The sequence below is a fragment of the Manis pentadactyla genome, chromosome 9 (assembly GCF_030020395.1).
Source record: "Manis pentadactyla isolate mManPen7 chromosome 9, mManPen7.hap1, whole genome shotgun sequence".
NCBI lineage: Eukaryota > Metazoa > Chordata > Mammalia > Pholidota > Manidae > Manis > Manis pentadactyla.
In genome coordinates this window covers 107954454-107967368 of record NC_080027.1, presented here as the reverse complement: position 1 = coordinate 107967368, position 12915 = coordinate 107954454, and the positions used below count along the sequence as shown (strand labels likewise).

Below are 12915 nucleotides of genomic sequence, written 5' to 3'. Positions count from 1 at the left end.
AGCAATCCTGAACAGGAGATTGTCTTGAGGCTATAGTAGACCAGGCTAGAATGCTCTCCACTTTTCTGAGGCAGAGACAAAAGTCCTGATGAACTTGAGGCACTGCTTCCTATCAGTAAGGCTACAGGGGACCTCGGCCTCAGGCTCAGATTGCAAGCCCTCCCGAGGTGCAGTGTGCAGGCCCAGACAACAGGGCTACGGCAGTTATGCTCTTAACTTTGGAGAAGCTCTTCTGCTTCCTGGGGGCAAATACTTGCTGGTAGGACTTCCACACTTCTTTGGAATTCCAGAGGTGGAAGACAGCACACCAGAGCCTTGGGGCCTGCGAGCAGAATTCCCAGCAGTGAAATACAAAGTGGAGGTTGCCCAAGTAATACCTGAGTCATGCCAAGAACATGAGGAAAGCCTAGTCAATATGGGCCATAAAGCACCTGACAAGTCACCTGACCATCGTCAAATCAGTAGGACCACAGTGCAGCACCGGATTTCTCACAAGAGTCTCATATGGTGCCCACAAGCATGGAGTAGGCTGGGTGTGAGGTGAAGGGCCAAGCCTGTGGAGGAGGGGCTTGCTCACCCTTCCTAAGGTCCCTGAGCACACTGTGGCATGCACCTTAAAACATTACACCTTGGCTCCCCTGGGACATGGGACACATCACCACTGAGATTGGGGCTGGGGCACAGAGGCCTGTCAGGTGGCCACCCAGTTTCCATTCCCAGAGGGCCTGGCCAGCTTTCTGGAGGTGAGGCAGCACAGAGCACACGTCTGAGCACAGAGCAGCTGGTCTTCTTTGGCATAAGCACGACAGCCTCCCCCAGCAGCCCAACTGCCAGAGACATGCCGCAAGCGCCCCTTCCTCCACGGCGCTGGACAGGCCCCCTCAGGGTCACCCCAAGATGTAGCAGCACCACGAGGACAAGTCAGTTACTGGGGAAAGTGAGCTGCCCATGCCAACTCAGAGAAAGCAGCAGGGCAGATGCCTTCCCCATAGCACATTTTTTAACCACCTGACATGCATTATGCCCTCCCATCACCACCCTGATTTTCCTCAGGGCATTTCCCTTCCCCACACTGCGTTCCATCTTGGTGAAGAGAACAGCAAGGTGTCCTTCCCTTTTAAGGAAGATTGAGGGATCTCTGAGGTCTTCTCACCATCCCTGGTATATCATGGGGTGGTTTGTGACCAACAAGTAGCCTTCCTTCCCCTTGGGACTTTAAGACTTTGGCAGAACAGTGTAATGATGGGAGAAATGGTTGGAGTTCATTTGGTGGGTGAGATGATAAATTCATGGTCCTGAATCTAAAGCTACCTGGTCCTGTCTGTTCCTAGCCTGGTTCTTTACGACTTCCTTTCAGTCCCCTGAGTTCCCCAATGTGCTTTCAATAAATTATCCTATTACTTAACACTTGCAAGAGTCGGTTTCTCAAAACCAAACTACCTCAGTTAGGTCCATGGTGCCAAACACCTTGTTCTAATAGTAATGGCAGCAGGCCCAACTCTGGCCTTTTGAGACTGAGCCTTCCAGATGAAACATTCTCTGGGGCAAGAGGGACTAACTTCCAAATGAAATCTTAACTTATCAAATCCATGTTCAGGGATGGGGCTGCTGCTCTTTATGGAAAGGACCATTCATTCCTGCAAAGTTGGAAATCAATTTTTAAAAACTATTCTGAAATCCCACCAAAAAGCCTCCAAATATGCTAGAATCACCCAAGAATCTCTTTGGGGAAGCAAAAGAGTAGGGGTGGCTATGCCCCGGCAAGTAGGAACTAAGTGTGAGCCAGCAGCCTCAGATTTGACTTGCAGTTGGGCCGTGAGCACAGCCAACTGTCTGAAGAATTGAATGTCTTCTTCCCCCAGAGTTAAAGAGTCATCTGTGAGGGACGGGTGGACTCTAAGCCTTTCTGAGACCCATCCCACACATGGACTGATGGTGGCCAGAGGGAGGCCTGTCAGGGGTTGGGCTCCAAAAGGCTGAGAGCTCTAGAGTCAGAGGGTTTCTGAGGTTTAAAGAGTAGGGAAAGGCCTAAAATTCCAGAGGATGAATCCAAAGGAACACCACATATGTAGAGCCAAAGCAGGTACAGAAATCTCATCGTAGGTGTTTGGAGCCAGAGAGGTAAAAACAGACATAAATGAGCCAGGAGCAGTGAGGAAGGAGGGAGCCCTTGCTGAGTGACTGCCCAGGATGGCCATTTGTCATTTGCAACTTATTTTTGCAGGTTAGTCCATTTCTAGTGCCTAGCTGGATGCAGGGTCACAAACAGAGCAGACAAATGTGGCAATAAAAGCAAAACATGGAGATTCTAGGTGAATCTTCAGCAACAGTCATAAACCTCAGTAACAATCATCCTCCCTTTCCCTGTGGAGGAAACCACCTAAGCCACGGCCTGGGGCCCAGCACCATCATCAATCTAGATGCAGGTCCAGCAAGTGGGGGGCTCTGACCTCTGACACCGACCAGCTCTGTAACCTCGGGGATTCTTATATCCATTTTAAGCCTTAGTTTCATCTTCTGAGAAATGGGGATAAAGGTCTCTCCCCCATTTACTTTGCAGAGTTAATGTGAAGATCAGATAAATCATAAGAATGCCTGAAATCATAAGAAATTGGAAAATGCTGCAGAAACCCAAGAGCATTATCAGGATCCTCTCTTTTAAACTGAAAAAAAAATCATAATAATAATGCTTTTTATCTGCCACTCTTCTCTGCAGAGTTCAGTCTTCAAAACGTATTACTTTCTTGACAGAAACTGATACTTTCGCAGACCTCTGTTGGGAAATCAACTGAAGAGGCAAGCAAGCTTTGGCACAAACTATTTTTAATTTGGGAAATATGCTAATACACTGATTTTGAAAGAGAAAATGTTCTTGGGTTGGATGGTGTGGCTGGCCTAGTAGCTGCTGCAAAGGGAGTCCCTTCAATCAACCCACAACGTCCACTCAGTAGCACAGGAGTATCTGCAGAGGGGGCCATGGAGAAACCCCACACCCTATGGGTTCTGCTCGGGTTTGATCTTTTGACTGGATTTAGTCCGGGTTCTGGATTTAGTGTTGAGAGGAACTTCCTTGCGCTGTGCATCTGAAAAGACAAAAAGAATTAAGAGTATTAGTAACAATATCTTACATTTACTAAAGACCTTTAACTTGACAAAGCATTTTTAATATTCTGTTCTGCCCATGTAACTCCCCAGCTATAAATAGGCTATGTGCCAAAATTTGACTCTAAATTGGTTATTGAGATTCAGAATTCCCAAAGTTTAAGCATAGTCAGTTAATTGCCTGAGTTCTGCATCCTGGAAAAGGGGCTATGTGGTCAAGGAGAGAAGATAAAAAGGAAGAACATTTCCTCTTTCCTTGGGGTTCAGATCCCAAGCTTGGCAAAAAAAAAGTCCATCCAAATAGAGAAACCCCCACATCCATTCCTATAGCCCTGTTCTGTCTCCCGGTCTCTCCCTCCAGTCTCCTGCACACAGACCCTAGACAAGCTCATTCTGGGATTGGGTACAAGAGGCCTTCCACCAATCAAGCTTGCTCTCCCTGGCTGCTCCATGACACCAAGCTTCCCAATCGGAATCCTTCCAACTGGCTGCTGCCGCCTCCATCCTGCATTCTGTCACCTTGTTCACAACCTTCTGTTACTTTCTCTCCACTCCTGTCTTTCCACTCCAGCCTATCCCATAGGCCTCACTGAGGCCAGAGACTAAGCCATATTCATCTTTACTGATAAATTCCCTCTCAATTCCTTTCTTCATTCACAGCTCAGAACACAATGATCTGTTAAATATTAAAACTACTGACATAAAACAAAAACAAATGTCCCCCTACTCTGTCCCTACTCTTCTCTTTACCTGGCAATCATGGGTTATTGTATATAATTTTCTATTTCTTCACTGTACAACTCAGGAGAAAAGTCATCTTGCTGCATGAACTCATATAAATATGACATTGTATATGCCATATGAGTGGCAGATTGCTCCAGAGGTATCTACGTTTGTTAAGAGAGCTGACTACTAACCGTAAGGAATGCCTAATTTATGGATTTTCCAGAGAAACTGCTTTGATCTGTATGGCTTGAAGATTGTCTTGCTTTGGAGCCCACTCCTCCAAGCTTTGTAAGGGTTCTCATCCTCCATATATGTCCCCGGGCCATGACTCTGATTGGGGCATCTAAGTGGAGGGTGGCTATGTTTGTGTAAGTTATTGTTTGCAGGTTGGGGACTAACTGTATATAGTTATCCTCTGCCCAAAATTATTAAAACCTTTTAATTCTGGATTTAACCTAATCCCCAAGACCTTTATGGGAATGGACAAAACTAAAACCCTTCATTCCATATTGAGGTAACGCCACCAGTTTAATACACAGGCCTTGTGTATGGTTTGCCTTTTCTCTATCATCTGTAAAAAGTCTAGTTTTCAAATTATCAGGATAAAATTGCACCACTATATGAGACGATGCATTTTTTAATCCATTTAAACTATCTTGTATATATCCACACCTAAAGCTAAAAGATTGTCACACTTGGAATAATTTAACATTTTACCAGGTCAGAGTCAACAGGAGGAACAAAAATGGGTTTAGACTCTTCCTCCAAACAGTGTTGATACACCATACCTGGAACCAGAGCCTGAGAGAGACTGGCTAACTTCCTGCTTTTCCTGGGGGCTTAGGCAAAGAGAGAGGTGACAGAGAAGAACAGAGAGTAGATGTCTTTCCAGTACTACCCCTTGCACCAGGAGTTGTCCTGTGAACAGACAGACCACAGGTTGAAGATGAAAGCAGAAATCAAAAAGTATTCTCCAATATTGGAGATATTGATAACTGCTTCAAAGAAGATTACAGCACCAATTAGAGATAAGAAAATGAAAAGTGAAATTCCTTTTCCTATTAAATAATGAAGATTATTTTCATCACAGAAAATCAAATAAGTACCAAAGAAACAAAGAATTTTCCATATACCCCCAACAACCAGAGATAACATCTGTAAGTATTTGGGCACACTCTTGCTGGTCTTTTTCTAGCTTTAAAAAATTGTGTCATTTCCTGTTTCTTGCACTTGATATTTTAATGTAAGAATTTCCCATGTCATTATAAACTCCTTGTAAACACCATTTTAGTAGTTGTATAATATTCAGGTATACTACTTTAGCATGATGTAATTTATTTAATCTTTTATGATATAGGTTGTTTCTAATTTTCCTATTGTATACAGTGATACACTGAACATCTTTGTGCATTAATTTTTTTTCTGTATTTAGGGTTATTTTCTTAGTCTAGATGCTCAAGAGCATTAGGTCAAAGTGTATGCATGTTTTTAAGGCATAGCCGTACCTACCCTCAAATTATTTTCTGAAATAGTTATATTCATCTTCCCACCTACAAATATAATCTGTAAAACTAACTACTTTGCTCCTCTGACTAGCACTGTATTCTTTTGCTTTTAAAAATCTTGGCCCATTTTATAAGTAAAAATTATATCTCATGTTAGTTTATTAGTCTACAGTTGTTAATCATTTGGTTTTCCTTTCTGTGATTTGTCTGAATGAGATAGTTACATAGTTAAGTGTACATGCATTCCTATGAGAAGTGTGAACTAAACGTATTGATACTCTTCTAAAGTATTTGTGACCCAATCAAGTTTTTCTTCATAAATACAACCTAAATAAAGCACAGTGAGAAAGCAAGCCTCACCTTTCTTTAGAGATTTTGAAGAACTTTCTACTGGCCTGGTTTCTTCTTCTTCCTCTTCTTTGTCATCTTCTTCTTCTCCTCTTTCTCCGCCTTTTTCTTCTTCTTCTTCTTCAGGCTCCTTCTCTCTAAACTTCATCAGTGTTTCCTCTAGTTCTTTATTTCTTATAAGGGTGTAATGAAGTTTCTCATTTACATCCTCAAACTTCTCCTCTGCTTCTCTGGCTCTGCTTTCAACCTCCCTGGTGTGGACAAGATCCAGGTAAACACAACAGAATGTAAAGGTTCAAAAAGTATCTTTTCTATATGGAAACTCATTGTCTAAAAGCAGTAGAATTAGAAAGACATATCTGAAGGGTACAAATAAGGTGGCGGGAGCCATGCTACTCAAGCTGTGTAGCGAAGCTCAGGCTGGAGGAAGACCCCGCAAAGCCGGGGCCTTCGCAGCTGGCTCCCTCTATTACCCACCTTGATTTTGTTTCTCTCCATTATACTATTGGCTTTGCTTTTGCTTGTATTTTTGCCAAAGACTAAGCTAACCTTTGATAAGCAGCACGGAAAGGAGGAGAACATAAACTTCCCAGAAGCTTTTCAGGACAGTGCTCCTGAAGAATAGAACACACAGGGGCCAGATGGCGATCTTGGCATAGAATACCGAAACCTGCAGGTAGCTAGTCAAACACTGACTACCCCATCTCCACCTAAGTGGGAATGCCCCCCCCTTGTTTGTAATGCTAGTGAAATTAGTGATGAAGAGTTTTATAGGAAAATTAGAGAAATAGAGTTATGAGAGATTACTGAATAGAATAACCCTGTCTGACATTTAATCAATCTTCTCATGTTTTCTTCCATCTGCTACTTCTATAGCTTCTGTTCTTCCTTCCTAATTACAGCCCTTTACTAGAATTCATACCTCATATGTGAAATTACCAAGTACCATAATTCTTCTAAGTAGTAAAGATACCTCAAGACAAGTACTGGGCATAGAAGCCACTTATAAATCTGCAAAGAAGTGAAAAGTTAACCTTTTCAAAAATATTGCTTCTCTCTCACTTACCAGCTTTACATCTCCCTGTATGGCCCTGGAAGATGGCTGGTTAGCCAGAGACGGGTAAGATTCCTCAAGGGAGGAACAACCTAAGACAGGCACAGTTGCAGGGGGGCCATCAGGTGAGAAAATGGGGCCAACAGAGGTAAGGCTTAGGACCTCACCCCCCCAGTTTTGAGAGAAATTGTCTACACCCATGGATGTTTTGTTGCCCTTGTCTGGCTTGGATTAACACCTAGTCTATAGGCACAGACCTGATCATCTACACTTGCCTTCTCACAGCACTAAATCATGCTTTCTATCTTTATCTTGCATCTACCTATGATGGAATAAATATTATGAGGGGATAAAATGTGTCCATTGCATTAAAAATATAGATGATGATACCTGCCTAGCTAACTGTGGCAGTGGGTGACCTGCATTTCACCCTGAGCTGATAGACTCCATAGTCATTGCTACATGCCACATGTTTCTGCGGTCACATGCATTACTTAGAAACCGCTTTGCATAGAAACAAGAAACACAATAGAGTCCATGTTGCTAAGAAAAGTTTAGGTCAAGGAACATAAAAAAGATCACCTATCTAACACTTGGCTAATCATGTATAGATTAGAAAGAAACAGAAAGAAAAAAGCTTTCCTGTGCTTGTTAATCAAAAGAACAAATTTAAAAAATCATATCCTTGTGCAAAATCGTATAAATAAAGATGTCATCGGCACTTTGTCAATAGACCTTTTCCAACTGACTCCATGTCCTGTCTCTCCGTGCACCGACTCCTTCTCATCCTTTTGGGCAACACCCCCCCCGTGGGAGCTGGACTCCAGCAATAAGGGAAGCAGCTTCATCAATTATTAGCCAAGAACTGGGGGCCTGGGAGCTACTCTGGGTGGAATGTCAGAGGAGTAGTCATGTTGCATTTTGAACACAATGTATTTATCACTTCTTAGTGAAATCTGACTTTCGGGCATTTGGAAGTGCTGGTCAATAGCCAAAGAAGCCCATTCAGTCATTAATTTGGGCGTCTGTTCATTGATGTGATCTAACAAACTAAATCCAACAGTGTCCCATCTTTCCCAACAGCTTTAAAAACAGATTTTAAAATCAAGAAAACCAGTATGAGATGGTCCTTAACTATGAGAGCACATGTTATATGTCTGCATGGCTATGCTCTTCTCTTGACATTCTCAGCCATCTTAACTATACTGCCCTTCCTCTCTTTGGGTGATGTAACATTCTTTCTTGTACACGGTGGTTTCTCCCAGTTCCATTTATTTCTCCAGTTCATCTCTTAGAAACATACTGAGTTGTGTGTTCCCAACACCCCACCCTCCACATACGCCACTGTGGGTGAGGATGGATGTTCCTACAAGAGCAGTGTAGTTCACTGACTCTAGCAGATTTGGAGAAACCCATTCTACCAGCGAGGACAGAGCAAGCAGCAGAACCAAACATAAGCCGAGAAGTAAGGATTTCTCAGCCAAACCTTCTGGCCAGCAATCTTTGTTCTCTTACCATTGCCTCATACTTACATTAACTTTTCCTGCATGCATTCAATTATGGCCATTGCTTCAAGATACTTTGGGGCCAGTGTACCTTGATTAGCTGATTCTCTCTGACAAAGGAGATATATGCAATGAATGACTGTCCCAACAGTTAATACTCTACTTCTTCAGGACTTTCTGGACCAAACTTTTCAGAGTATTTTTTGCTACTATCCATATGATATAGATGATTAACCGCACTCTTAGCATAAAAAGGAATAGGGATTAACTGTGGCTAAATAACATATCAGCTTCCAAATTATTCATGCTACAGGTGGACATAAATTTAATTAGTTATAAAGAAGCAGGAAAAACAATATCAACAAAAAGAAACAGCAAAAGAAGAAAAGGTTTTAAAAAAAAGAAGGATAAACACTTCTCTAATGAATCAACGAAATTAACTACATTGTCTTATTAATAATTTATTCCACTAAGCATATAACACTGCAAATCCAGTAAGATTTTTCAGTTCCTTGGGGAACTTAATACGTAGGCAGTGAAAAATATGAAAAAAATTTAACCTTCTCATTTATTTTGACTCAAAATGTATTCTAGGGAACAAAATAAGAGGAAGGTAAAAGAGAAAATTTAAAAGACAATTGTTATAAATTTATTTTAAAAAGAGCATTATGAGATTTTCTCAGAAATGTGCACTTTAAAAAATCTCTTTTGTCATGGATCAAAGACCTGAATATAAGTCATGGAACCATTAAACTCCTGGAAAAAAACATAGGCAAAAACGTCTTAGACATAAACATGAGTGACCTCTTCTTGAACATATCTCCCTGGGCAAGGAAAACAACAGCAAAAATGAACGAGTGGGACTATATTAAGCTGAAAAGCTTCTGTACAGCAAAAGACACCATCAATACAACAAAAAGGAACCCTACAGTATGGGAGAATATATTTGAAAATGACACATCCGATAAAGGCTTGACGTCCAGAATATATAAAGAGCTCACATGCCTCAACAAACAAAAAACAAATAACCCAATTAAAAAATGGGCAGAGGAACTGAACAGACAGTTCTCCAAAACAGAAATACAGATGGCCAACAGACACATGAAAAGATGCTCCACATCGCTAATTATCAGAGAAATGCAAATTAAAACTACAATGAGGTATCACCTCACACCAATAAGGATGGCTGCCATCCAAAAGACAAACAACAACAAATGTTGGCGAGGCTGTGGAGAAAGGGGAACCCTCCTACACTGCTGGTGGGAATGTAAACTAGTTCAACCATTGTGGAAAGCAGTATGGAGGTTCATCAAAATGCTCAAAACAGACTTACCATTTGACCCAGGAATTCCACTCCTAGGAATTTACCCTAAGAACACAGCAATCAAGTTTGAGAAAGACCAATGCACCCCTATGTTTATCGCAGCACTATTTACAATAGCCAAGAATTGGAAGCAACCTAAATGTCCATCGATAGATGAATGGATAAAGAAGATGTGGTACATATACACAATGGAATACTACTCAGCCATAAGAAAAGGGCAAATCCTACCATTTGCAGCAACATGGATGGAACTGGAGGGTATTATGCTCAGTGAAATAAGCCAAGCAGAGAAAGAGAAATACCAAATGATTTCACTCATCTGCGGACTATAAGAACAAAGGAAAAACTGAAGGAACAAAACAGCAGCAGAGGAAGTGGAGCCAAGATGGCAGCGTGAGTAGAGCAGCGGAAATCTCCTCCCAAAACAACATATATCTATGAAAATATAACAAAGACAACTCTTCCTAGAATAGAGACCAGAGGACACAGGACAACATCCAGACCACATCCACACCTGCGAGAACCCAGCGCCTCGCGAAGGGGGTAAGATACAAGCCCCGGCCTGGCAGGACCCGAGCGCCCCTCCCCCCAGCTCCTGGCAGGAGAAGAGCAGGCAGAGAGAGAGGGAGACGGAGCCCAGGACTGCTGAACACCCAGCCCCAGCCATCCGCACCAGAGCGCAGACACAGTGTATGCGCGGGGCCCTGGATAATAGGGAAACAGGGCAGCAAGACCGGTGAGCGGGTACCGGAGGCCTGGCGCCGGAGAACATAAGACAAGAAAGCGGCAGTTTTTGTTTTTTTGTTTTTTTTTTCTGTTTTGTTTTGGCGAGCGCTTTTTGGAAGTCTTAAAGGGATAGGGACCCCAATACTAGGGAAACAGAGCAGCAAGACCGGTGAGCAGATACCTGAGGCTGGCGCTGGAGAATAAAGAAAAATGAGCGGTGATTTTTTATTTATTTATTTTTTTTTTAATTAAAAAAAATTTTTTTTTTTTTTTTAGTCGTTGTTTTGTTTTGGCGGGTGCTGTTTGGAAGTCTTAAAGGGGCACAGCGGGACACTTACCAGAGGTAGGGAATCCAGGGATCTCTGGGCACCCTAATCCCCTGGGCTGCAGGGAGCACGGAGGCCTGTTATGGAGATAAATAGCCTCCCAGCCGCTCCCCCTCCAATGTGACTCCGCCGCTTTGGAGCAGAAGCCCGAGCAAGGCCACACCCACAGCGACAGCGGAGATAAACTCCATAGCAGTCGGGCAAGAAGACGAATCCCTGTCTGCGGGCAGCTACCCAGCACAAGCCTCTAGAGGTCGCTGTTCTCCCAGGAGAGGAGGGCCACAAACCAACAAGAAGGGCAGTTCTTCCAGCCATCACACGTCCCAGCTCTGCAAACTATTCCTATCACCATGAAAAGGCAAAACTACAGGCAGACAAAGATCACAGAGACAACACCAGAGAAGGAGACAGACCTAACCAGTCTTCCTGACAAAGAATTCAAAGTAAAAATCATAAACATGCTGACAGACATGCAGAGAAATATGCAAAAGATATGGGATGAAGTCCTGAGGGAGATCACAGATGCCAGAAAGGAGATTACAGAAATGAAACAAACTCTGGAAGGGTTTATAAGCAGAATGGATAGGATGCAAGAGGCCATTGATGGAATTGAAACCAGAGAACAGGAACACATAGAAGCTGACATAGAGAGAGACAAAAGGATCTCCAGGAATGAAACAATATTAAGAGAACTGTGTGACCAATCCAAAAGGAACAATATCTGCATTATAGGGGTACAAGAAGAAGAGGAGAGAGGAAAAGGGATGGAAAGTATCTTGGAAGAAATAATTGCTGAAAACTTCCCCAAACTGGGGGAGGAAATAATCGAACAGACCACGGAAATACACAGAACCCCCAACAGAAAGGATCCAAGGAGGACAACACGAAGACACATAATAATTAAAATGGCAAAGATCAAGGACAAGGAAAGAGTTTTAAAGGCAGCTAGGGAGAAAAAGGTCACCTATAAAGGAAAACCCATCAGGCTAACATCAGACTTCTCGACAGAAACCCTACAGGCCAGAAGAGAATGGCATGATATATTTAATGCAATGAAACAGAAGGGCCTTGAACCAAGGATACTGTATCCAGCACGACTATCATTTAAATATGATAGTGGGATTAAACAATTCCCAGACAAACAAAAGCTGAGGGAATTTGCTTCCCACAAACCACCTCTACAGGACATCTTACAGGGACTGCTCTAGATGGGAGCACTTCTAGAAAGAGCACAGAACAAATCACCCAACATATGAAGAATGGAGGAGGAGGAATAAGAAGGGAGAGAAGAAAAGAATCTCCAGACAGTGTATATAACAGTTCAATAAGCGAGCTAAGTTAGGCAGTAAGATACTAAAGAGGCTAACTTTGAACCTTTGGTAACCACGAATTTAAAGCCTGCAATGGCAATACATACATATCTTTCAATAGTCACCCTAAATGTTAATGGACTGAAAGCACCAATCAAAAGACACAGAGTAATAGAATGGATAAAAAAGCAAGACCCATCTATATGCTGCTTACAAGAAACTCACCTCAAACCCAAAGACATGTACAGACTAAAAGTCAAGGGATGGAAAAACATATTTCAGGCAAACAACAGCGAAAAGAAAGCAGGGGTCGCAGTACTAATATCAGACAAAATAGACTTCAAAACAAAGAAAGTAACAAGAGATAAAGAAGGACACTACATAATGATAAAGGGCTCAGTCCAACAAGAGGATATAACCATTCTAAATATATATGCACCCAACACAGGAGCCCCAGCATATGTGAAACAAATACTAACAGAACTAAAGGGGGAAATAGACCGCAATGCATTCATTCTAGGAGATTTCAACACACCACTCACCCCAAAGATTAGATCCACTGGGCAGAAAATACGTAAGGACACGGAAGCACTGAACAACACAGTAGAGCAGATGGACCTAATAGATATCTATAGAACTCTACATCCAAAAGCAACAGGATATACATTCTTCTCAAGTTCACATGGAACATTCTCCAGAATAGACCACATACTAGCCCACAAAAAGAGCCTCAGCAAAATCCAAAATATTGAAATTCTTCCAACCAACTTTTCAGACCACAAAGGCATAAAACTAGAAATAAATTCTACAAAGAAAACAAAAAGGCTCACAAACACATGGAGGCTTAACAACATGCTCCTAAATAATCGATGGATCAACGCACAAATTAAATAGAGATCAAGGAATATATAGAAACAAATGAGAACAATAACACAAAGCCCCAACTTCTGTGGGACGCAGCGAAAGCAGTCTTAAGAGGAACGTATATA

General features: G+C 42.3%; 1 protein-coding gene across 1 annotated transcript in view; it reads right to left on the bottom strand.

Moving 5' to 3' along the window:
• Positions 1-5595: 5595 nt before the first annotated feature.
• AXDND1 (axonemal dynein light chain domain containing 1) overlaps positions 5596-12915 on the bottom strand; it is a 104821-nt gene continuing 97501 nt past the window's right edge. The window contains exons 23-24 of the mRNA XM_057508226.1: positions 8268-8350; positions 5596-5932 (exon numbers count right to left, since the gene is read on the bottom strand). Of these exons, the coding sequence (XP_057364209.1) occupies positions 5596-5932; positions 8268-8350 (420 nt within the window). The remainder of the gene's footprint in view (positions 5933-8267; positions 8351-12915) is intronic.